The sequence below is a fragment of the Thunnus thynnus genome, chromosome 6, assembly GCF_963924715.1.
Source record: "Thunnus thynnus chromosome 6, fThuThy2.1, whole genome shotgun sequence".
NCBI lineage: Eukaryota > Metazoa > Chordata > Actinopteri > Scombriformes > Scombridae > Thunnus > Thunnus thynnus.
In genome coordinates this window covers 10,262,071-10,287,581 of record NC_089522.1, presented here as the reverse complement: position 1 = coordinate 10,287,581, position 25,511 = coordinate 10,262,071, and the positions used below count along the sequence as shown (strand labels likewise).

Below are 25,511 nucleotides of genomic sequence, written 5' to 3'. Positions count from 1 at the left end.
GTGATGGAAGTGTATAAGATGGACTATAAGAAAGAAGAGAGGGGTGTGTGTGTGTGTGTGTGTGTGTGTGTGTGTGTGTGTGTGTGTGTGTGTGTGGGATGGACATGCTCAGTGGAGTGGATGACTGTGTAATCCTGCAGTAAGAGAGATTTATCTCTGTCCTTTTGTATGATGGTAGAGGACACCAGTGGAGCATTATAGAGAAGAATCTATTAACAGGTAAAGGGACTCGGGGATATTTTGTAATTTAGGCCGTTTCTCTCCCATTCAAAGTAGTTAATGTGTGAACAGGTGGTGTTTGGTTTCTTGCTCAAGGACAAAGTTCATGCACATTGGCAGTCATAACACCTGCAGCGTTTGACTACAGATGAAGTTTGATTTCTATGTTCGGCTTCATCACGTTAATGTTGTTACACACAGCGAGCTCTCAACTCAAACTTGCAGCAATCATTGATCAGTTCTTGTCATGTCCAGAATATGTCTGTCAGCAGCAAAGAGTCCAATCAATGTTCATTTGAGTTAGACGTCGAGCCTCTACTTGTCCACAAGGGCGTTACATTGCAGGTTAATGTTTGTTTTAAGTCATTCAAAGCTATGAATTATTGCGCTTAGAAGATGCTGACTTTAAAGTCAGAGTGTCCATTAATGCATCAACCAGGACAACATGATGTTGCCTTTAGAGATGAAGAGAGGAGTGACCATAATATACAATAATAACAAAAAATGTTTTGTGTATTAAATTGATTCATTTTTAAATCTGCAATATGATTTTCATACTGAAATGAGCTGAAACTACTGGCTGCCTGAAATGTTGAAAATCAAACTAAATTAGAAAATTGACTCTTACTGGTAGTCAATGGTCTAAAACACGCAAAACCACTGGTGTTGTTGGAGTAAAATACAGACATTCATTGAAACTAAGACTAACAGTTTTTCTCTCTTTAGTAAAGCATCACAGAGCGGCTCTGGTTGGCAAACACGAGCGTATTGGATGCACATTACTGACACCATCTTTGTGGGCCGGACTTCAAAATCTTTTCAAACCTCGTTAAGTCGTGTATAGCCTGCCAGCAGTCTGCCTGCCGCAGCTTTAAATGTACAAAGAATCCTTTGAATGTGTCCCTTTGTCAAGGTCAGTTTGCTCAAGTTTTGTCCTCTGCGGCTACAGAACAGTACATCTCCCCTTCATGAACCTGGATCCACCTGCGCAGTCTGTTTCACTGAATGTTCTGTACCTTGCAGTGCAGCGGAGTCAGGGTCAGCTGTTAGGACAGATAATGGAGGGAAATATAACATCACCGCAGTGCACAAGGCCAGACCATCACTGATCAAATGATGGAAAACCACACTGTCACAGATCATTAACCCCTGCATGTTCTGCAGCAGGAAAGCACTTACACTGTCTGAGAGTGTGAAGTCCAGAGAGGCAGCTGCTATTGAACTACGTTTCCCTGGAAAACAGATTAAAACATGTTGGGGAAATTTCATGAATCACCCGCCTATTCATTATCTCAGACTGATCACGAACCTCCTGACGACCTGCTTCCAAAACAGGCCGGATGCTCCTTTAAATAGGCTTTCTCATAATTAGCACAAACATCGCCCACAGCAGCAGTGCAAGCCTGGACTTAAACCATATGTGATCATAATTAGAGGAAAACTACTATTTAACACCCACTGTTGTTGCTTCCTCATAGACTTCAATGCTGTTTCTGACAAATGACTGTCACAGTGAGAAATGATTCAAATAAAAAAAAACCGTAATGATATATTTTTGATTAAAATTGAAAACAACAAAGGATAAAGAAACGTCCTACCAATGGTGGGTGTTCTGACACCACATCATTGGACTTCTGGGTAATGAAGTCCCGTAAATGTTCTGTAATTCTGACCGCTGCCAAACTGAGGAAGTATCACCACATCCAGAGAGTCGTTAATAGTCGTCGGGGAATCTCCAAACTCACCTTCCAACTTACTTTCACATTTTTTACAAGCTGTCTGAGGTTTAGCGAACAGAATAGGATGTCAGAATGATAGTTGGCTGCCTGGTAAATTGGCTGCTGAGTGTCGACAGTCAGGATTTACGAGCGTTTGGTGGTAATTTCCCTCCCTGAGTTATCTTTGGGTACTGGGAACTGACTTGTGATTCCCTCCCCAGCTCTCTAAGGGTTCAGTAAAGCGAGTTCATGTTATTCTGTCAAACCGAGGTCAAAAATTAATAGCTACCTCCTAGTTGGTCCCAGCACTGATTTGATCGGAGCAGCAGAGCGGAACCAAGTGGTCCAGTGTGTGTATGTGTGTGTGTGTGTGTGTGTGTGTGTTTTCCTTTCCGGGGCTTGAATTTCTGCCAGAGGCTTCACCAGAGTAATTTATTGCACAAGAGACTTAGAGAGACACACTGGCCTTTAAATGTAACAAGTGAGTGGAGCGTGCTGGTGTTGGGGAGATCACTGGTGTGAGATTGGATGTGTGTTTTACAGTTTATTTTAAGGCTGTAAAAACCACTATCTGGTTATGTCACATGAGAAAACCCTGAACTTGTGTTTATCTAATCAAACCACACCCACACAGTCACCTGATGATTTGATTATTCAGTCTGACATTACGTTATCTCTGTTCTGCTCTGTTGGACGTTATTGTGCCCTAATCATCCGTAGCAAGTGATGTATCTGCTGTGTCAACAATTTAAAAAATGATTTACAACTAACCTGTAACGCCGCAGCAATCTCATCCACGCTGGATGCCGTTTTCACGCCAATTTTTCTGGTTCCACAGGAAGATGATGTCCGTTCTTAATCCTGTCTACAAAACACTGACGGTTTCTTTTTCTTTCCCGACTGGAGCAGCAGCCGTCAATGAGCTCTCTGTGGGAGGCGTTGGCTGACTGCTTGTCAAACGTTATTATTTTCTATTTCTACAAGTGCTAAATAGGATTTAATAATGTGAGTATGGAGGCTCTGGGGTTTGTTGAAAGGCATCTTTTGACAGAACTGGGCTAAGAAACAGAACCTAATATTAGTTTTACTGCTGAATAATGACTGAGGTAATGTGTTTACCTTTTTCAATCAGTGATATGTAATGTAATAAACAAGCAGAAGACATAACTCTCATGGGCAATCCATGTTTTTTTAGAGCGTTTTTGAGGACAGTGGCTATGCTATTGATGTGGATTCCCTATTAAACTGATGTTGTAATTATCAAAACATAAAACTTTTCACTTTTGCTGTGCTCGGTTAGAATCTGTTCGTCTATCAGCCTCTTTTAGCTCTGGTTTTAAATCGGCCATTAATTGATCTTTCTTCTCACAGTCTGGCCTTTCCTTCTCTTTCCCCTCCTTTTATCTCTCCTCTCTCCTCCTCTGCTTGTAATTCATGCAGCTCCCATGTGGAAAATCTGCTTTGTAGACAGTAACTGCCACACACACTAAAAACACAACTGCAGCACACGATGATCCTCTTATTCATTAAAGTTGTTTATCTGTGATCGGGGATGTTCACTCCCACTCCCTCGCAATAACTTCAACCGGGCAGCACGTCAATAAGGCAGCCTTTTAAAAGCACATTAAGCTCATCCCGTAACTCAGGGCTAATATATGAACACATTCATGCCTGCCTTCCTTTGTGTGAGGCTGTGAAGCTGCATTATAGCATCTGTGAGTCAGAATAAGTGGGCCACAGCAGCTTGTAACTGGGTCGAATCAGGTCAAACTGTGCCATGTGGAGAGCATTTGTTTTCTTCGGTTTCCACTGCTGTCCTTGATGTAATTTTCAACGCCACGTCACGTATGACAAAAAGAAAGAGCGTGCATTGTGTGTGTGTGTGTGTGTGTGTGTGTGTGTGTGTGTGTGGGTGTGTGGGTGTGTGGGTGTCAGACATCTGTTGGCTGTGTAAGGAAAAGGGGGATGATCCCTGTTTGAAAATTTAAATTCTTCAACAGCCAATCAGAATGTCAGCATGTGGGACGACGGGTGAAGGAAGGAAAAAAAAGAGAAAGAGTATGAAAGAGAAATGAAATGAAGAAACAAAAAAGAAAAGGAAAAGAACAGAAATGAAAAAAACACAAAAGGGAAAGAAAGAATATGATTAAATGAGATTTTCAATGATCTAAATGGGGAAACTGAATCATAAAGCAAGAAAAAAGCGACATACATGAGAAAATCCAAATTTTAACAAATAATCCAGAAAGTTTTGGATAACAGCACCAAAAATAATAAATGTATGCAGTAGTAGGTCGTAACACAATAGCACTTTGTATAATGATTAATAATTAGCAGGATGAAGGAAGAAGAAAAATGACTTTAAAATGATTTCACTCAGTGCAAAACATTCAGAGTATTCACATTACAAAGTCCTGTTCATGCGCCAAGTGTGTATATATATATATATATCCCAAAAAGAGCAGAAGATTTCCCATGAGCTGGCTTATTGGGGACAAGACGAGGTCACAGTATCTCTTTCTCCTCGGAGAGCGAGGGTTAAGGCTCCAATCAGAGTGTCATATCCTGTTTGATTTCCTGTCAGAGGGGCTGGTCGCCGAGATTAAAGGACTCTGATGGAGGGAAGGCGAAGGGAAGGATGGAAACAGAAACGTTAGGAATAAACACAACGACCAGAGAGACCAAAGCGGTGTGTTTAATGTCTGTCGACAAACATGGGAAATCTCTGACACCGCGGGGAGGATGTGTCTCGGATGGTACGACGGTTATGTGTGTAAATCCATGATGGTTAAGTGCTTGTCACACTGGAGCTAAACCAAGGTACTTGTCACAGTAAAGACATATTAAATGTTGACATGTGACAGCAGCTTTCAACACTAATGAACCACCCACAAACTCATTACGGCCTCTTGCTATAATTAACATAACAGAGAATGATTATGATTCTATTTCATACCACTCATATTATTTGTATTAATATTTTTAAGACTTATACCAGAGATCCTGAAGATTTACAGCATGATTCTCATCAAATCTTGTTGCTTTTGCTCAGTTTGCACTAGAAGAACAGCCACCTCTTCCCATTCTGTACTAGCGAGAAATGCAGTATATTAAAAAAAACTTTCATTCAATCTGTTTAATCCGACTCGCTGCTTTTTCAGAGGAAATTGGTAAAAACTGGAAACAACAAGCCATAAAAATGCAGTGATGTTGCTAAAGGTTTGCTCGCCAGTGGTCCTTTTTTGATGATCCTGTCTCTAAGACGTAGTTGAAATGATTATTGCATGTTGAGCAGTTATCTGTATCTCCTGTATGCCTGTGTGTGGTGTCAGTGTTTGATCTTTGTCCTCGTGTTTGAACTGTCAGACACATCCAAAGGTCACCAGAGCCCTGACATGTCCATCATAACTGAGCTTTGTTCCGCTGTCAGTGAGATCAAACAGGAGCTTAATAACACTTAGTCTGCTTTTATGAAACACACACTGGTTTCCAGTAGACTTCCACTACAGCACTGGAAATAAAGGGAAACATATGATGTTGAACAGACATCACAAGATTAGTATTTTATATATTTGCTTATATTTTTTATTATTCTTATCACTTTTGTGTCTCTATTAACAGCATTAATTACGTTCATGTTTTTTTACAACATTACTATCATGGAGTTGTTACTATCAGCTGATATTTACTGCTGTGCTCTTTATCACTATTGTTAATGAGTGACTGTGACACACACACACACACACACATATTTATAATTGATGCAGTTCACATTGCCAATTACTGGACAACCCAGTCAACCCGCTATACACGCTTCACTTCACACACACACACACACACACACACATAAACACATGCGCACACATACTGTATGCCGCTAACTGTCACTGCCGCCTTATTGTGTTTGTGTCAGGTGTGAAAGCGCGTATGACAAGATATCAAGACTAATTAAAGTTGTGAAGCACGTTTATTAAGAAGCCACTGGCCATATGGAGACGTGTGTATGTGCATGTGTGTGCATTCATATGTGTGTGTGTGAGCGTCAGAGAGGTCAAATGGTTTTGCATAACAAAAATGTCCTCTTCAGCTCAGTTGTGGTTGCTTTTTAATTAGTTGGTTTAAGATGTTATGAAACTTTTCTAATAGGCATGGTTTGATTTTGACCTGCGACAAAGATTTGACACATTGAAATTTTATGATCTTGTGAAAACCAAAGAAAACACGACCAAGACAAATAAATCTCCCTCCCTGCCTTGTTACTATGGATCTGACTTCCCGACACGTCACGACCGACTCTACAGTCGCTGATTAGGAAGTGGAGGTGAGGCTTTTAGGGTATCGGCTCAACAGAAGCCGCTTTCTATCTAAAATGTAAAGCGTTGAGTGAGATACGGAGCGGCTGACTGCAGCAGAGCAGATGATGCTCTCTATTAATAGGATACAATGGGGTGTTGTGGTTTTGCTGGGACACCCTCTGTCACATACACCAGATGGAGACTCTCTGTGTTGGTGGAGAAGCTTGTGTTGTGCGCGTCTGTGTTCTTACTCACATATGGTTTCTCTCTGTGACTCTGTGGTAAGAGTTGCTGGCAGCTCAGGTGCCTGCGAGCGAGAAGAGAGAGAGAGGAAGGAGGATGAGTAATAAACACATTGTGATTAAGATAAATGCAAAACAAAATACTATTTACAGCCATTTAAGACTCTGTTATTATCTGTTTGCCTTAAAGAAAGGTGAGGAAGGTACAGTTTTAATTCATTCATTAATTTAAATACGACAGATGATGATGTTCTAAGCAATGTTTTTGCAAAAGTATCACATGTGTTTAGACGTGACTAGTGGCAGGAAAAGGAAGCTTTTCAGTGCCAAAGAATACCAGCATATGACCAAAAACATTATTTGTTCAGTTTTTGGGAGTTTATTTATTTACTGGAGCTGAGTATGCTGTTGGTTACATTTTTTATCTTTTTCTTTAATGACACAGCCAATGCTTCCTTCAAAGGAACTGATTCCTCTTCCTCCTTCTGTCCAGAAAAACAGAGCTACATCTTTCCAAAGTCTCTAATCTAAAAAATGATTGCAGCAAAATAAAAAAAAATAAAAAAGATGTTGACGTTAGAGCTGAGCAGAGTGGCAAGGAATTTGAAATTATTCAGTATATATTTATTCAGCTGAGGGAATCTAATCTCTGTTCACTGTTATTCACTGTGAAATTTTGTAATAATATTCGATACGGATACTGAAAGCTAGTCGCTATTTCTCAACATTCTCGATTTTCTAAAGCAAGAAGGAAGGAATAAACAGGATCGAAGGTATAAACTCAAGTGTAGCTGTAGTTTAAGGGTTTTCTCCTTTATCAGCAGCAGATAAGAAGAGATCTGTGCTGGTTGAAACCAGCAGGGTCAGCTGTGCCATTAGCCTTTTGTTGAGATCGATGGTGAGGTTGGAAAACACTGGGTGTGATGTTGTGGACTCAAAGCTTATTAGTTTAGATTCGATGTCAATGCGGTGTAATTTTGACTTGGTGAGAATCCATTCAGTCAGTGGGTGTAGTGGTGAAAAGGGGGTGAGAGGTGAGGGGGATTCTGGGATAGCAGCCTTTCCTGTTGAGGCCTCTCAAAGTGTCACTTATTGAAGGCTTGATTGCTGTTAGGATTTAATCACATCGTCACTCAAATGACAAACCGTTCTTCATTCTTACTATTTTTTGCTTTATATTGTCGCTCTTATATGTCTTATGTTGCTGTGACTTGTTTGGTTTAAAGTGATTAAACGAGGCAGTTCATGTAACCTGTCACCCTCTGCTTTGTCGCTGGCTTTAGTGATGACATGTGAGTGCAAGATGTCGAGTGCAAAGTCTGTTGTTTACTTTCGTTTCTGTAAAACTGCAGCATACGTGCGAGTAAAGGGTTCAGTTTGAAGCTTCTACCACACAATATAGAAAATAGCAAAACATTATGAGACTTGTGGAGCCGTTCTGTTGTATTTTCTGTTGGATTTCCATGGCAACCACCTACTACATACTGTAGCATTAACCTAATGATCACTGCCCTACCACATAGCAACATTATGTGACATGAAACACCCTAATAACCACCCCAAACACCTTAGCAACCAAATCAGACTCACCAGCAACAGCCTAGCAACCACCAAGAATCACTTGCTAACCTTTGCAACCACCTAGCAACGCCTTTGGTACCATGTGACAGCACTTCAGATATTGTCTTTCTTAAGATAGCAACACTTTAGCACGGCCTTATGAGATGGCTTTGACTTTTGTTAATTCGTTTTTCAAGTCAAGTCAATTTAGCTTCTGTATCCACCCTATATTTCTCAGCTAAGATGGAATTATACATGTAAACGTCTTTATGAAGCTACGCAGTCAGAGAGGAGACGACATGCACTCTTTCCAAGTACGAACAACGCGTCGACCTGCGCACCAAGACAGTTGATTGGTTGATTCACTTGGTATTGTGAGGTGGAAACGGAGACGAGCTCACAGGTTAAACGTTCTACATACAAGCATAAAAGAAACAGTCATGAAAGTCTCAGAGTGACCCCCGTCTATGTTCACCTACATGCGGCCTGGAGAAGCATACTTCCAGTTTTACTGGGAAAATGAAAACATTATGACACCTACAAACCATCCTTCCAGTCTTTCTGCTGTGCTCATATTCACATACATGATAATAGAGAACAGCAGTGGGGAGGACGAGCTGAACAAGTGATTTGTTTACAAAGATGTGGGGAGATATTAAACTGATCATGTTTATCATATATTCACATTGCTTTGCCGTAGAATTACAGCATAATATTATTAATACACACAGAGGAATATTGGTTTTTTTTTTGCACAGAGAGAAAATAAGTAGAAGAAAAAAATGCCCGGCAGGGAAATATTTCATAACTTGCAATAAGATTTTCATCATTTTGCCATTATTGTTCTTGCAGAGCTACAGTTGAGCAAGAAATGTCAAACATCATCACATCATTGTTATTAAACCTACAAATTTTACATGACACACAAAAGTGCTTTGTTGCAAGAATTTCGTCATTTTTCCCAGAGTCTCTGCTCGTCTCAGTCATCATGTCTCTGTTCCTTTACCCAGACATATCAAATATGCACAGAGGCATATTTCAGTTTGCTGTTAATGGTGTTTATGTAAATCAGGCTCACCTGATTCTGCTCCGAGGCAGCGTGCAAATGATTTCGTTCTCTTGTCTCATTAACAAAGGGCTTTTTTTAAGCAAGAGCAAATAAAGAGGCAGAGTCGTACGAACTGTAGTCATAAGTCATGATTTGTGTTTGGTTTTGAAGTGGTGAGGCCGCCTCGGGTCGAGAGCAGGTCTGCTCCCTTTGTTTTTGATTTATTTCTCACTCCATCCATCCACCTTCCTTCCTCTCCTCCTCCTCCTCCTCTTTCTTCTCCTTTACATCCTTTCTCTTCCTCTCTCTCTCCTCTCCACCTCTGACGTTCTTATCATTCAATCTCGGCCCTTCCTTCTACCCTCATTTATTTCTCCTCCCCTTCTTTTCCTCCTCTTCCTCCCTCCTTCTCTCCTTTCATTAATGTGTTGCCAGCGGGTTGCCTTGGCGACAGGCTGCAGAAGCCATCGCCACGGCAACGTGTAATGGTCTGTGGTTGTCGAGGCGATATGTTGTGGGGCGGGGTGGGGATGTAAATGGATGCTGCATCCTTTACTTGCTCCTGAAGAAGCGGAGGTCAGACAATCAAATATTAAAATCTCTCCGGCAGACGTTGAGCTCCTCCTCCTCTTCTTCCACCTTCATCTCCTCAGCTCATTTATAAACACTGATGTCTCTGTCAAGTGTCAGAGAGAACCACAAGTCATTTTAGTGTATTTTTATTGGAATCATAATAAGAAAAACAAAACATATTTCTTATTGCTACAATCTGCCAGTTGACATGGCAGAAGAAAGCGGCTCTGATTTCCTCACTCTCCAGCCTGACAGCTCATCTTCCTCACCTTTTCACACAATGTTGGTCACGCTATGTTGTTGCTGATGCAGCAGTTTGTGTTGGCTGCATATTCAGGTATATTCAGATCAAAAAAAAAAAACCATTTCACTCCTCCAGAACAAACTGGAAAAAATGTCCCAGCAATCCAAAGGGAAGAGCGGATGAACTACTAGCCGACAGCCAGTAACCCTGAACAGACAGAGACGATAAACAGTCTGCTCTTTTAAGTGCTTTCTTGCCCTGAGCCCTCTTAGTTTCTTACCACACAGAGAATCTGACATGTGCTTTACTATATAGAGCATCAGTTGGATGGAAAATGAATTGTTATCTAACAACATTTCCATCCAATCTCAGCATTTGCAGTGTCCATCTCATACTCCCACAGACTGAATCCCTCTGGGTTTTATAACTGTCGTTGAGAGAAGATTTGAAAGATGACATATTGATCTCTGGAGGCTTGCTGTGGGGCTTTCTGCTTATGCTCTGACAGTTTATAGCCTAAACAATAAATCGGTTAATGAAAATAAATGATCAGAATAATCCTTAATGCCAGCTGAAGAAAATAGAAACCAGAAATTAGCTTGTTTGTATTTTAAATTAGACTATTAGACCTGTAATGGACGTTTAGGGGCAGTAGGACCCTGAGGAGGGATTTGGGGGGGGGGGGGGGGGGGGAGGAAGGAGGTGAGAGAGGCATTTGGTGTTGAGGGTTGATGTCTGCCACACACACACACACACACACACACACACACATATACTACACATGCACCCCTTTCTTGCTTGCACAAACAAAAATATAGACACAGCTCAACACACACGTATGAACAAGTTGACAACACACACACATGAATAATTCAGATCAATACGAAGCATCGGGGGCGTGCTTGCACGGGTGTTCGTCTGCACAAGGTCACCTACTAACACACTGCCTCAATAAGCAGCGTGTCTGGAGACGCACACACACACACACACACACATTGGCAGCCATACACACGTGCTTTTTTTCTAATGAAAGTGGCTGGAAGTGAGCAGCGGGTCTTGTAACAAAGACCTGCAAATCCTCCTTCCTCCACTCAATACACCCCCACCTCCCTCCCTCCCTCTTTTCTTTTCTTCATTCATCCTTTCTTCCTCACCTCTCCTCCTTTCCATTTTCTTCTTCTATCTTTCTTGATTCTTTATCCTTTGTTTGTACATTTCCGTGTGTGTGTGTGTGTGTTTGCGTGTGAAGAGCCAAAGTAAACAGAAGAGGAGATACAAAAGAGGCTCAGATACAGCCTGTTGTTGTCAAGATTATTGGAGGAGAGAAAGAGAAGATGGAGCTGAAGAGAAGAAAAGACAAGACAGAGGACAGAAAGAGAGATACACTCGAATCTGTGTGTGTGTAGCTTCTCTGCAGATTTAAGAGTGTCGTATCCGTCCTCTATCGGTCTTGCGGCACTTTGTCGCTGTGCTAATGGTATGCTAATGCCATGCTAATTGACCATTCACTCTCTTGGCTTTAGCTGCACGGATCCACACACAAGTGGAGCTGAATCACTGTTGTGTTACATCACGTCGGCGTTGATTTGCCCGACCCAAAAATACAACAACAGACACATTGAAAGACACTGAAAGCCAGGCTCAGTTGATGTTCGTGATACTTCAAACATCAAGTAGAGCCATTGCTTTTAAATAATCATATTCACATTACGCTAATGTGATGAATAGGAAACAAAACGAGCTCTTACAGCTGGGAAGCCTCTGTAGTGTAGCTTTAGCTGCAGGACTTTGATGTGTGTCTTCAGGGATCACATCAGTCCAGCTCCAGGTTATTTACCAGAAAGCGGCGGCTAATTCACAGTCGGGTCGGATCATTTATATCGCGCAGGCATAGAATTTTCATTAAGCCTGCGGTGGATTGATTAACACCAATTTGTGACAGGAAAATCCATCTTAGGAGAGGTGATGAAAAGGTGCGTTCAGTTGTGGCGGGAAACAGGTTTTTGGGAAGTTTTGAGACGCTAAAGTGTTCACAGGAAACCATTTTCCTCATTCTTCCTCGTGGCGTTTTCTTATTTAAAGGAGCACACTGGTGGTTTCGCATGATTTAGACCATTAACTACAAATTGCATGTGTTAAACATCGCTTCAGGGCATGTTCCAAAGCATAGCATTTGTTTTTTTCGGTTGACTTTCTATGTTTCAGGCAGCCGATGGCTCCCATTGTTTTCTGTACACAAAGAAAATTAATTTGAAACTTCACTGATAACCAGAATCCTCACAAACGGAGTGATTCAGTGAAGTTTTCAGGTCAGTTGAAGGTTGCACTTTTTACAGGTTAATAAAATTCATGTAATGACTCAAGTGATTCAGGGTAGATGAATTCAAAGACAGATCCTTTCAAAATCCTACTTAAAATTAGGAATTTGAATGAAAATTGTAGCAGTGTTATTTTATTTTGAAGCTTTCTGTTTTTATGTTTACATTATACTAATCATTGTGTTTCTATTGAAATGAATAGATAATTCTTAATCACGTCCGTCCTTATAGAGCAACATTTTCAGCAATGCACAGTTACTGTCATTATGCATCATTAGTGTTGAAACTGCAACCAGCAATCAAGGCAGGAAAAACATAAGAATATATAAATATATGTGGCTCAAACGGCTCCCAAGCACTAATATAAAATGACAAGACAGTATTGATCTAATCTGAACATAATCAATTCAAACATGATGTGATGCTTTTCATTGTTCCACTGTACAGCCGGTAGACACTGCGAGAAAAAAAAACACTTGATTTGAATCATTCTGTCTGTCTCAGCCTGCCGGGGTCATGACCTTATCTCCCTGACAACCGGAGGCACCGGTTAGATTAATATTTTTCCATCCATGTATCTGCAGTCGCTCGCTTTCTCTTTTCTGCTCGTGAGGCTTGTAAAGGCTGTTGATTCAGATACTCATTCATCAGCATCTCCTCCCTTCACTTTCCTCCTCTCCTCCTTAAATAAAGCTCCAAAACACATCCATCCATCGCTGCAAACTGCATTTCCAAGGTACTGGTTCAATAGAATATTGTTTACCTGCCAGCGGATTAAATTGTTAAAAATTAGCTCTTCTTTTCAGGCCGATGTTGAATCTGGTCACCTCCCTCTACATCACCTACGAAATGCTTACTCAGCTCTTTTCCTTCCTCCTTCCTCCCTCATTTCTATCTCTTTCCCCTCCATCCTCTCACCTTCCCCGCGGCCATGTGAAAGCAGCACAAAGGGAAATACTGTGTTGAAGCAGAGATGACATATACAGTAACTTTGAGTGCGCGTGTGTAAGCGAGAGAAAGACGGCTTTTGTTTTTCGCGTTTGACTAGCAAGTCCAAGCTGACGTCAACCGATGGCTAAGTTCAAGAATAAAGATGGTTCAGTATTCCAGATGTTCCTTTCATGATTTTTCCTTGAGCCGTTTTCTGAATAAGTCAGTGTTGTCAGATCATGCAAGGAAACGACCGTTTAAATCATGTTTACACCTTTTAATAGACAGCTTGCTCGGACCTTGGGAGTTCATCTGTCGTTCTGGCGTTTATGAGGCGAACAGTTTGATGGTTTTGGAAAGCTCCTCGCCTTCCACTCCCACTCGCTGTGTGAGAGTGTGAAAAAAACATCTTACATGGTGAGACACTGAGCGTCAAAAGACACTGTTCCCATGAATGATGCATGATTCGCTGTGGTTCAGTCTTGTCCTGTGGCTTTGTCATCTTTATCAAAGTATATTAAAGTGACACAGCGTAACCTTTGAAAGAAGAAATAGCACGATTGTCCTCAAATGAAGACTTGAATTCATAAGCAATAAAACAAGTCATTGCTAAATCTACTTTTTCCGAAAACAGTCTTAAATGGTCTGCTATGACCAGTAGCTCATGGTGTTAGCTAATGTTTAGCAAACTTGAGATAAATACAGCTGTGTGACTAACATGACTGACTCCGTTTGTTGACTTTATGATTCTACTTGTTCAACTATTACACAGTGTTTGAGCATCTCACAGATAAACATCTCGGTTCTTCTATCACAGAGACAAGTAAAGTAAACAGAGTGGTCCATGTTTGTTGTTTCCGGCTTGTGGAGTCATTCCACTCGCTCTGAATCAGGTCAACTAATGATGATGCTTTTTAAGCATCTAACTCAGGAGAAATGAAAGGAAATTTAATTTGCCCATTACGTTTGTTTTGTCTCCCTAACAACAAATCATGTTTACTTTTATATTTCCTCTTCTTTTCCAAGAAGTTGGTTTTTATTCATTTCTGTAAATCATGAAAATGAATCACCAGACTCCTGTTTGAGTCGGGTAATCCCTGAACATAACGTCCGCATTCATTTTTTATCAGTGTCTGTGCTGCATACCTTATAATGATAACAAAATTATTTAAGACTTAATGTTTCCTTTGAGGTATTATCTACACAACGGAAAAAGAAAGTGCAAATAGATTTTCAAACCATTCAATCAAAACAAACAGGGAATAATGGCTTGATGGAGCACTCAGATTACTAAAACACTGCTGTATTGTTTGCAGAACAGTAAAGGTGATGTAAAGCATTCTTGGTTTGCAGTAAATGGACTGATGCTTGTTATATTTAATTTCTGTTCCTCAATCCAGGCTTATCGACAACATCACAGCAGACAAAGAGGCTTTATGCGTGAAGCGTTGACGGTAAACGGGCTGTTTATTTCCTAATTCAGCGCTAGCAGAGTGTTATAATGTTTTTGCAAAATCTGTGTTAAAGTGTAAGAGACACAGCGGCGTGTGGAAACAGCCTGAGAGTGTGTAGTAATGAGTCGAGCAGAATGGGGGATTTGGGAAACGCTGGTGTCGCTTTCGTCTTATCTGCTCCGCTCCGTTGTCCTCTGAGCTGCTTCCCTCTGCTAGACAACTAGCAGAAAGCATGCTTAATGCTGCATTTGCATCCTTGGAATTCAGTAAAAAACTGTGACTAAGAGATGTTACAATCAGCTCGCGACATTACAAGCATTTGTATTGTCACATGAGCGATTTTTACTGAGTAAATAGCAGGATTTGAGCAGGAAAGTGTCTATATATTCATTTAATTTGCTTATTGATGCCATAAGGCAATTTTCAAACAAAGGAAAAGAGAGATAAAACAGGATTCATTGCTTTTCTGTCCTCATTAATGAGTTGAATCAAGAATTTGTGGAAGCTAAGTGAGCTCTGCAGCTCTGATTTGTTGTGTTTTGGTAGCAGCAGTGGGACAGCAGTGGTGCTGTCTAATTATCTTCCTCTTTGTGTCCCTCGTCACTCCTCTCTTCCTCTTTTCTTCCATGTATCCTTATCTGACACACATACACACACACACACACACACACACACACACACAGACTCGGACACACACCCTGGTTATGCAACCCATTGTGAGTTGGGTTGTGTAGACTCTTTGTTCCAGTGTGTGGTGGCGATTATGAGACGTGAGTGTCCTTTTCTTTCAGGCTGAGATTGCCTTCGAGAGAGAGAGAGAGAGGGAGAGAGAGAGAGAGTGTGTGTGTGTGTGTGTGTGTGTGTGTGTGTGTGTGTGTGTGTGTGTGTGTGTCTGTGTTGCTGCACTTCAAATAAATCAATTTTCTATCCAGCAACCCACACTCTCTTTATGTGCACACACAAACACACGCTTTCACTCAGTATTCTAGCAATCTGATCTAATTTCTGCCCTCACAGGAAAATATTTACTCTGTAGTATTTCAGTGCCTGATTTTTTTTTTTTTTTTTTTCAGAATCCAATATTATTATTATAAAATGAAAATCTTATGACTTAAAATTTGAGTTTGCAGTGTTGTTGGTGGTTATTGTGCTACTAAAAGAGCTGCAAGTATTTTAGTGCAGAGCTTTGGAAATATAATATCACCACTAACTCTGGATGCTATTTTCTTCAGAATAATTGAGGGTTCTTATATTGAATGTGCAGCCTAAAATGTGGTGTTTCCATGCCAAGGACAACTGTTTTGTCATGAACAGCCACTGGAAATCCATGAAATCACTGCAAAGCAAAAAGCCACAGCTGCGTCTGAAACAAACTGTACGCTTCACCTACAAGGAGCTTTGAAACCAGACAGCGGTTTTAAAGTTTCACCTTTGCATGTTTCCCATGCTGTTTGTGTTAGGAAACAAGAGATATCATCACCTCAGAAGGTAACCAGCCAACATGGTGGGTTATTCTTATATATACATCTGTCTATAAGGTGAATACTGAAGGAATAGTTCAACATTTTGGGAAGAGTTAGATGAGACAGGAGTGCTGGGTGGATGGATATGAACTGTCATGTCAGCTTTAGAGGTGCTGGCTGACATATTGTTAAAGGTTTAGAGAGAGCCAAGCTAGCTGTTTCCCTTTACTTCCAGTCTTTATGCTAAGCTAAGCTAAGCTAACTAGCTCTCAGATCCAGCTACATACTTTATGCAAAGACATTAGAGTGTTATTCATCTTCTCAACTCATCGTGGGAGGGAAAGTGAATAAACATATTCTCACCAGGTAGGAAAGTCAGCTTGAAACCTTAAATCATGAACAGGATTTTAATAAGTAAGCGAGTAAAGTTTATATGCAAGTAACACACTTAAAGGTCAGTAAAAGGTCCTCAGCTGCCTCCACATGTCCCCTCTTGGAAACAGGAAAGGAAAATACCAGAGGCAGTTGGACACATTAAAATTTATTTCAAACCGCAAGTCTTCTCCTGTCTGCTGTGTAGCTCTCGGGATTTCATGCCTGGTTGGTTCGGGTGAGTCTGTACTGAAAGCAAATCAGATTTCCGTGCTGCTACCCCTCTCACTCTGCCGTTCTCAGAGAGCGATCTGATCTATTATCAGTTAACCTGTGTGACAGGCCGTAACCTGACTAGCTGTTAAAACCATTTCCATTCCATAACCACATCAGCACGCTGTAAAAGATTACGCTCCTATGCTCCAGTCTGGCGCCCAGACAGCAGAAATAACATCTCAATGCAACAGTTTTCAATATTTTTGTCAGTGTGTTGTACATGTGGAGGTGGCAGCAAAGGTGCAGTTTCCATTCGTCTCTGTCTGTTTTCAGCTGTTTGAACGAAGGTTACGACCAGATGAAGTTGCAGGTTGATGGACTGTTGAGAATCTGTTTTTGTTGATCCAGATTTTAGATGATGTTCTTTTTTACCAGAACAATAATTAGGATGCATTCAAATGCTTGTGGGAACGGCTGGGACATCGGGGACTTTCTCACTTTAGTTTGTCTCTTCACCATTATTATTTTCATTCCCCGTAATGTTTCACCCTTTGAATGTTTACATTTCTGAGCATACTTGCTTCCACCTTTCCCTTATTCTGAGTTTCATCATAGTTTTCATAACCTTGCTGCCGTCATGTTTTCTATGTCAGAGTTTCAACATCCTGTTTTCTCTCCAGATTTTCCTAACTTTCCTCACAGCCCCCGTCCTCTCCTCTCCTCTCCTCCTCTTTCATCAAGTCTCTCGGTGTGTGTTTGATGCCGCCCCGCTCTCTAGCCGGTGTGTCACGGCTGGTCGAGCTGCAGATCAGATCGAAATGGAAGGACGAGAGTTCACAGCGTTGTGCCTCCTCATCCATGACAGAGGAATGACAACATCTCTCTCTCTTTCACTCTCCCTTTTTCTCACTATGCCATCACTGTTGTTATCTGTCTCACTATATTCTTCTCATTGACCACCTCTTCCTCTTTTCGTCTCTTGTCCTTATCGGTTTCTCTTCAGTCCAGTGAGGCGGGGGAGGTCTCAGCGTGCATTAATGTCATTGAAAATCTATCTATCTTTCTATTTTGCTACCAGTGCCAGCAGTATTATTGTGAAATGTTGCCTCAGAAATCCTTCGCTGCTGCTTGGAAAGCAGAGGACAGAGAGTCAGAAGCTGTTGAATATGTCATGTCTTATCTACAGTGTCACTTTACACCCGGTGGCTGAGAAACATGAGAACCAGGCTCTGGTCTCCGAGTGTGTGTTTGTGTGTTAACATAATACATTTTACCCAATAAATAATAAACATTCCTCAGTATACTTCAGTAATGTTGCAAAAATATGAAGTGAGAATTAGTTGTACACACATCAGGTATGTGACAGGAAATCAAGAAGCATCCTAGAAATAGAAGAAAACAGTGTTGTAGTGTCAGGTACAACACAGCAGGAGGATAAAAGAAGGTGCAATACTTGATTAGTAGGAATATATATTTACAAATGTAATCATTAGTTACAATTTTTTCTTAATTTTAGCCATTTTGTTTCTAGTTCAGCCAGCGGTTCCCAAGTTTAAACATCAAACTGACTGTTCAGGAAACTGCACGCCTGCTGACGCAACACGTAGTCGGAGGTGACTCACATTTCAGGCAGATTATTGTCATTTTAAGCAGCGGTTTAACAAACTGAGTCAGACTTTTGTGGTTCAGGCTGCTACAGTATTTGGTATTTTACAGTATGTAGAGTCACAGACAGGAAGTTCAGACAGCTGATTCACAATCCTGGTAACTTTTTGGCAGTTCATTGAAGTTAAAGAAGTGGAAAAACTAGAACGCAGATTAAAGAAGGCTCCCCAAAATACACTGCAGCTGTATCAAAGACACAATAATTAAGGCTGCATTAATGGATATAGTGTATTTAGATGAACAATGGATCAAATGTTACATAGATATAAACATGTAATGCGTTACTGTCTTTCTCACTATGAAGAATCCACCAGGAGTTACTAAAATCTAGATTGTACTTGTAAATGTGTTTGTATGATCCAAAATGTCAACAGTTCCATAACGATATTACACAGAAGAAAATACAGGAACGCTGCATCTAGCGTTTGATATTTGACATACTACTGTCCATGCTGGCCCCGCCCCAGTTAGTGATGTAAGAGTACCTCTTTGGTGGTATTCTTATGTCATTTACTCTTCTAAAGTCACTATAATGAGAGACTATGTTTCAGTCAGCTCACAGGTGTCTATTTTTATCCCATAAAAGGCTTTTGTTCACACAGTTGTTTGGCAGAACTTCTTCTCTCGGTGAGAAATCAAGAATTATTCATGCAAATGAAACAAAAGTGTTATATTCAGTGTCACGAGCTTCCTCTCAAGAGTCTAGCACAAATTCATCGCCATCTTTTTCCAATCGAACCCGAACGCCGCTCAGCTGAACGTCCGATCCGATAGTTCCGACATCTGTTCAACCTCCAGCCAGAATCAATGGTTCCATTACCAGGCAGGCTTATTGATCAGTGAGTTTAGAGCCATTAATAGACTGTTTGCACGCTGATAAACTGATCTTAAAGTGGGTTAGGAGACTGAGAGAGAGGGAGGGGAGGGATTTAGGGAGGGAAGGACAGCGGGAGATGAAAAATTAAAAGGTCAGGAAATAGCCCAAAGAGTGATGAAGGGATGAGAGGAAAGGGAGGATAAAGGGAGGAGCAGGAGGGTGAGAGGACAGAAAGAGAGGAGAGCAGTGGTGAGGGAGGGAGGGAGGGAGGGAGGGAGGAGACTGACACAGACAGACTTGTGGAAAGAAAAAAATCTGACAAATAAGCAAATGCCCTCCATGCTGATGCTGCACTGCGAGTCCACCTCGACAAGAGAAGAATTGTTCAGAAATGTTGTCAGTGCTGGAAGGTTACAGAATGTGAACGATTCACTTCAAACATGCTAAGTTTACATTTTTGGAAAATACATCTAAATATATATTTTTAAAATGACCCAGGTATTATTTATTTTTATATTTCTGTCCTCCTCTCTCACCTTTTCATTCCTTCCGTCGCTCCGTTTCTTTCTTTTGTTGTCGGGGGTTCATTGCGGAGAGGGTAGCTTGTTTCCATGGATACGGACTGAGCCAGATGAGCTTAACTACTTGCACTGCAGCGTCTGTCCTAGTGTGTGTGTGTGTGTGTGTGTGTGTGTGTGACTGGTTTTGGCTTGAAAGAGAGGGAAGGATGATGATTTATGAGAGTCTAATGCACTGGGCAGACACTTGGATGAACAGAAGATGGTGTGTGTGCATGTGTGTGTATGAGTATGCTTGCTTTTCATTCAGGTCTTATAGCTCACTTATTTTTTCTTTCGTTCCATTTTCCCTTTGTGTACCTTTCTCTCTCTCTCTCTCTCTCTCTCTCTCTCTCTCTCTCTCTCTCTCCCTCCACCTCGTAGCTGTAATTCCACGCTCTTATCAGCACCGCCGTGGTGATTAAAATCACCATGGGAATGATCAACATCACCATAGCAATGACATCTGGAGCGCAGCATGAGTGGGAGAGGTGCTGGAGGAGCTGGAGGGAGGAGGAGGGGGAGGGAGAAGGGGAGGAAGGGGGGGAGGGAGGTTCAAGTTTTTTTTTTAGCAAAAACTAGCACTGAAAATACCACAGGTGTGTAATAGAGGCTGCCAAGGTGTCACAATAAGTTTGACCCTGACACATTTATTGTGTTTAATATTAAACATACACTGGATGATATACTGTGAAGTGAAATACCGATACCTGGGCTTTGGGTAGCAGCCGATACTGAGTACCAATCAGATGCAAGTGTTTAATTAATAAGCTGTATGTCTCACTGTGTAGAAGAGACTGGCATCATTCTTTTATGTGTAAGGCTTGACTTAAACATTGCTTTACTAACTTTGTAAAACAAAATGTAACAAATAAATACATAGATATCAATGTACTGAACTGCTATTTATTAAAATAATGGTACTTGATATCAGATCGGCCCATCGTCACTGATACCTGATCCAGTTATTTGAGTCAGTATTGGACTGATATCCGATATCAGTATTGGTGCATCTCTAGTTACAAAGACACATGCAGTTCACTATGGATGTATTGTACTGACAGCCAAAATTCAAAAGAAAATCAAGAACACACTTGTTTGAATATATATATAGTGTCGGGTCATATGCAAAGCTACTGACTTGGAAAGTAATTTATTGAAAAGAGCAGACATCCTAGGTGTATATTTGTGATTGTGATTACTTCCATTTCTCCTGCAGCTCATCCTGTCGCTCTGTCTGTTTTTGTATCTGACTGAATTTATTCTGAGTCTTACTGAAACAGCCGAGGTGGTGTCATGCCTTCCTATAATGAGACTCTGTGTGTCTCTCTGTTGCAGAACTCCCAGAAGAAAAGAGGAGCACGACCCAACAACAAACCTGACAAGAAGCCCGGTCCACAGGTACACACACACATATACACACACACACACACATATACACACAGCTAGGTTTATCCCCAGACGGTCTAACAAATCAATAGGAGTAACAAAGTGCAGTTTCAGCAACTAAACCTTAAAGACACTTAAACCTGGAGAGAGACTGACATTGATCTAACACACGCAGCACATAGGATAAGAGAGGGATATGTATTACTGACAAAGCTGTGTGAGTCGAAACACCTGCAGGTTAGAAGAAGAGCAAGAGAGAGAAACACCAGAGATGAATAGTAAAGGATAGATAGAGAGAAAGAAGGTGTGTTGGAAGTGTTGCAAGTTAAACCAGAGAGAATGAAGAGAGGTAGAAATTGATTGACATCAATATTACAATCAATAACAAGGTTTTCTCTGTGTTGGATAGACAGAATAAATTGTTCATTAGTTTTAAACCCAGTATTATTGTCACTGCTGTCCAGAAGTTATTTAGATTTATTTGCTTTATTAGGCAGTAAACCAGTTTCTCCTAATCATCAAATATTATTGTATGATTCTCCTTTATATAATACAATGTTTATTATAGACGGTTCAATATTACATAGAATAAAGTTGTATCAAGTTGGTGCGCCGACACAAAAAATAGTCATGATCACCTGTGATTTAACGCTGTTTTGTGCAGTAAATTAATGAACTTTAGAGATGCTGCACATTTTCTCACCTTTAGACAGATCCAGACTAGCTGTTTATGCTATGCTTAGCTAACTGGCTGCTGGTAGTGGGTTCATACATGAGAGTGGTGTCGATCTTACTCTCAGCAAGAAAGCAAACAAGCGTATTACCAGAAGTGAAATCTCATCACTTTGAAAGAGGAATGAAGCCTTTTTGATGTCTAATCATAATGCCCTGCAGCCAGCTAGTAGCAGGGCATCAAATTAAAGTAAAAACTCATGGAAATAAAAGATTTTCCTTCATTTTACCCTTTAATCAAAATTGATCATAAAAAATATTTTGTCATTTATGACAGATAACTGTTTATGAAAGCCTAAATCTGAACATAAATGTAATTTTCATCTTTTACATATTTTCATTTCTTTTCACACTCAAATGTTGTGATAAGAACCAGAATGAGGATTTGATAAGAACAGGAATCAATCAGCACGATCAGAACCAATTAAATCAAATTAATCAATGACAAAGAGTCTACTTTTTCCTTTTGTGGGACCTTAATCCTTTATATGAGGCAGGCATGAAACATCTACACATGTTTGACATACAGTAACATGTTTGTACCGTCACTGCAGCGTTAACTGATTTTGCATATAAACCACAACGCCGCAGCTTCAGGAGATAAACGGTTATTTGTCAGTTTCATTTGCAGAATCCTCCCTGAAACAAATGTTTTACTATCTGCTCAGCACAGACATGTCAAGGTTGTCTGGGGTCACCGATAACAACTTCCATGTCTGAAATCTCGCACGTTCGGTCCTTCAAGTGCGTCTCTGCTCACAGCTCATGACAGTGTCGTGCTGTCTGCGTGTGTCTGTCTGTTGTCTGTGACCTATTTCCTCTGGGGGATCACATCATCTCATTCATCTGCCCAAACACGCTGAGTGCAGGATGAACAGACAGATCAGCATTTTTCTGTATTCCCTCTCATCTTTGCTTCATCTCTCCCTCTTTTCTGCCCTCCATCTTGTCCTGCAGGTGTTTGCGCTTAGTGTAATCCCTGCATGCCCAGTCATTGTTTACATTTGTATTACAGAGCAGGCCTCCGCACTGCACTTTAAATCTACCTTCTCTTCATTCTGCCTCTTTTCTTCTTCAAAACATGAGCAACTTTTTCCTCTACCTTACTGTTTCCAAACTCCCCCCTCCCTTCTTTTTATTTTAATCACTCACTAAAGCAGTTAGAAGTATATGAGCTCGGGTTTTTACGGGGCAAAGTACACAGATACAGATTAAAAACCTACAGGGCTAACATGTCAAGACAGAATGGCTTTGCGGGGAAGGTAATTCTCTGTCTGGCTGCGAAGGCGAGCCTCGGCTTCCTCTCCAAGCCACATACCATAAATGGCTGTAAATTCGCTCCCCCTCGCCTCGCTTAATGTGGTTGGAAACACTCCACAGGCTGTAAAACAAATACAGCCACAGAGCTGCTTATGAGGAATGGATGCACAGGGTCACCTCAGGTCAGTAGTACTTAGAACTGAGTTTGGGATGAGAGAGAGAGACATGTATGATTAAAATTTGTTGTCTTTTTTCTTTTAAAAAATCTGCATTATTATACTTTTGTTGTGAACTTTGTGCAACCTCTAAATAAGAGGCAGGAAAGAAGCCCCACTGACACATAAGCATGTAAAATCAAAACAAGTTAAAAGACGCTAAAACGCATCATAGAGCTGCAGAGCTGATGATAATCAGGTAATATTGGTATCTGTCTTTATGCTAAGCTAAGCTAAGCTAACCAGCGGTTGGCTCCAGCTACATATTTACTATACAGATGTGTGTGGTATCAATCTTCTCAGCTAACTCTTAGCAAGAAAGCAAATAAGTGTATTTTCCAAAATGTCAAACTATCACTTTTAAAAGTTGAATTCATAAGAAATAATACACTAATGTTAAAAAAAAACTTGAGATATATGATACATTGCTGTGTAACTGACAGTATTGAGTCACTTTACTGACATAATGGTTAATCTCTACGTGTGCTACTGCTCCACTATGTTTTAGTATTTACCATAATTGCCACTTATGACTAGAGCGGCTGCTGTGCAAAAAATACATCGTCTCATTTTAAATAGAAATATGAATTATTGCGGGTTTAAAGTCACACAGTAACTATGATACTGGTTCCACTAAGTAGCGTAGTGTATTTGCTCAGTCTCATTTGTCAACTTGTTTAAGTCTTCTAAGTTTTTTTTTTAAATCCCAAAGAAAGTCGATATTTAGTTCAGATTCTAGATGACGTCTGAGGCGAACCACTAACGAGTGTGTTTGCCTGGAGTTTCTCTGTTTCCTTTGTGTTGTTTTTTAGTAAAAGCCTCTTGAGGAACCGACACAGCACGATTCTGACCTCACCATTCGGTCGCTGAAAGCCGCAAGTTAGTCAGATAGTGCTTTGTCATTAGTTTTTAAGTTCAAGGCGATTTTAAATAGAATGAAAAGCCAATTCATCCCAGTCGAGTTGCAGGACTGTAAAGGATTGTGGCTTCTGTTCAACTGGCAGTATGAGCAAAAAGTTGTCAGGGATGAAGCCAAAACCTCACTGAAAATAAACATTCATATTGGTGGTTTGAAAAATACTCAAATTTTACAGAACATAAGACAGAATTCAGCAAAAATCTTTTCACATTTGACCTCTAACGTTGTCCAGTTGTCAGTCTAGATGGATCTGACGGTTGCGGATTCCAAGCTGAGCATCTGACTGGTCAGCTTGTTGTGCGTCCTGCATGTGCGTGTGTGTGTGTGTGTGTGTGTCTGTCTGTAGTTTTTACTTTCTGCGTGTGTTTCTGCAGCCGTCTCCCTACCTGTCACTTTCTCTGTCCATCTCTATATACTGTCTCTCCCAGGATGGAAGTGCCCTCCTCTCCTTGTTTGTCTCCTTGTTTGTCTCCTTGTTTGTCTTAACCGCAGGGTGAAGATTCATATCTACTCTCACTCTGAGTAGAAGGAAGTGTTGTGTGTCTATCTGTTAAATCAGCATTCTTTCCTCCTTATACACAATTCTGGGAAATTACACAAAAGGGACATTGTTTAAGCACTCATTTATCTCATCTTACAATACATCTCAGACACAGCTCATTTGTATTAATTATAGGTAAACTTGACAGGAATCTTCATTTGTCTGCCTGTGAGTTACATATTATATCTAAAACAGCACTGATCAGGGTTTCACAAAACTAAAGAAAATGTTGTATTTTACCCTGAACTTTTCACTTTTTTTAACATCCTGTCGTCATTTATTCATTCATTGGTTGAAGTGAATTGGTTTAATTTTGACTGAGTTTGGTGCAATTATTGGTTAAAAGAGATAAATACTTTGCTGATTGCCTCAGAGGAAGTCTGCATCATACACAGTGTGCACAAAGGAACATGTTTTATCATCAGAAGCATTCTTACCTCATATTTCCTTTACTCAAACAGTTCAGACCAGAGTAGCACAAACTGATTCTTTTCCTCATTAGTTTCCCTATTATCCAGTTAATTGATTAATTGCTCATCACAAATGCCCGTGTCGTCTTCCAAACACTTATTTTGTCTGAACAAATGAGATTCAGTTCTCACATAATGAATCTGACAGAAGCTGGAACCAACAAATGTCTGACTTTTTTAGTTGATGAATTGCTTAAATCAATTATTTAAATGACTGTCAATTAACTGACTGATCGTTTCGGCACTTGTTCCAGACATAAAACGACATCTGTACTTGTGCGTGATGATTGTGTA

At 40.6% G+C, this 25,511-nt stretch overlaps 1 protein-coding gene across 4 annotated transcripts in view; it reads left to right on the top strand.

Annotated features, from left to right (window-relative positions):
- Positions 1–25,511, top strand: part of mtcl2 (microtubule crosslinking factor 2) — a 107,539-nt gene that overhangs the window by 50,839 nt on the left and 31,189 nt on the right. For all 4 annotated transcript variants that reach the window (XM_067591634.1, XM_067591632.1, XM_067591635.1 and 1 more), the window contains one exon: positions 21,030–21,092. In XM_067591634.1, the coding sequence (XP_067447735.1) occupies positions 21,030–21,092 (63 nt within the window). The remainder of the gene's footprint in view (positions 1–21,029; positions 21,093–25,511) is intronic.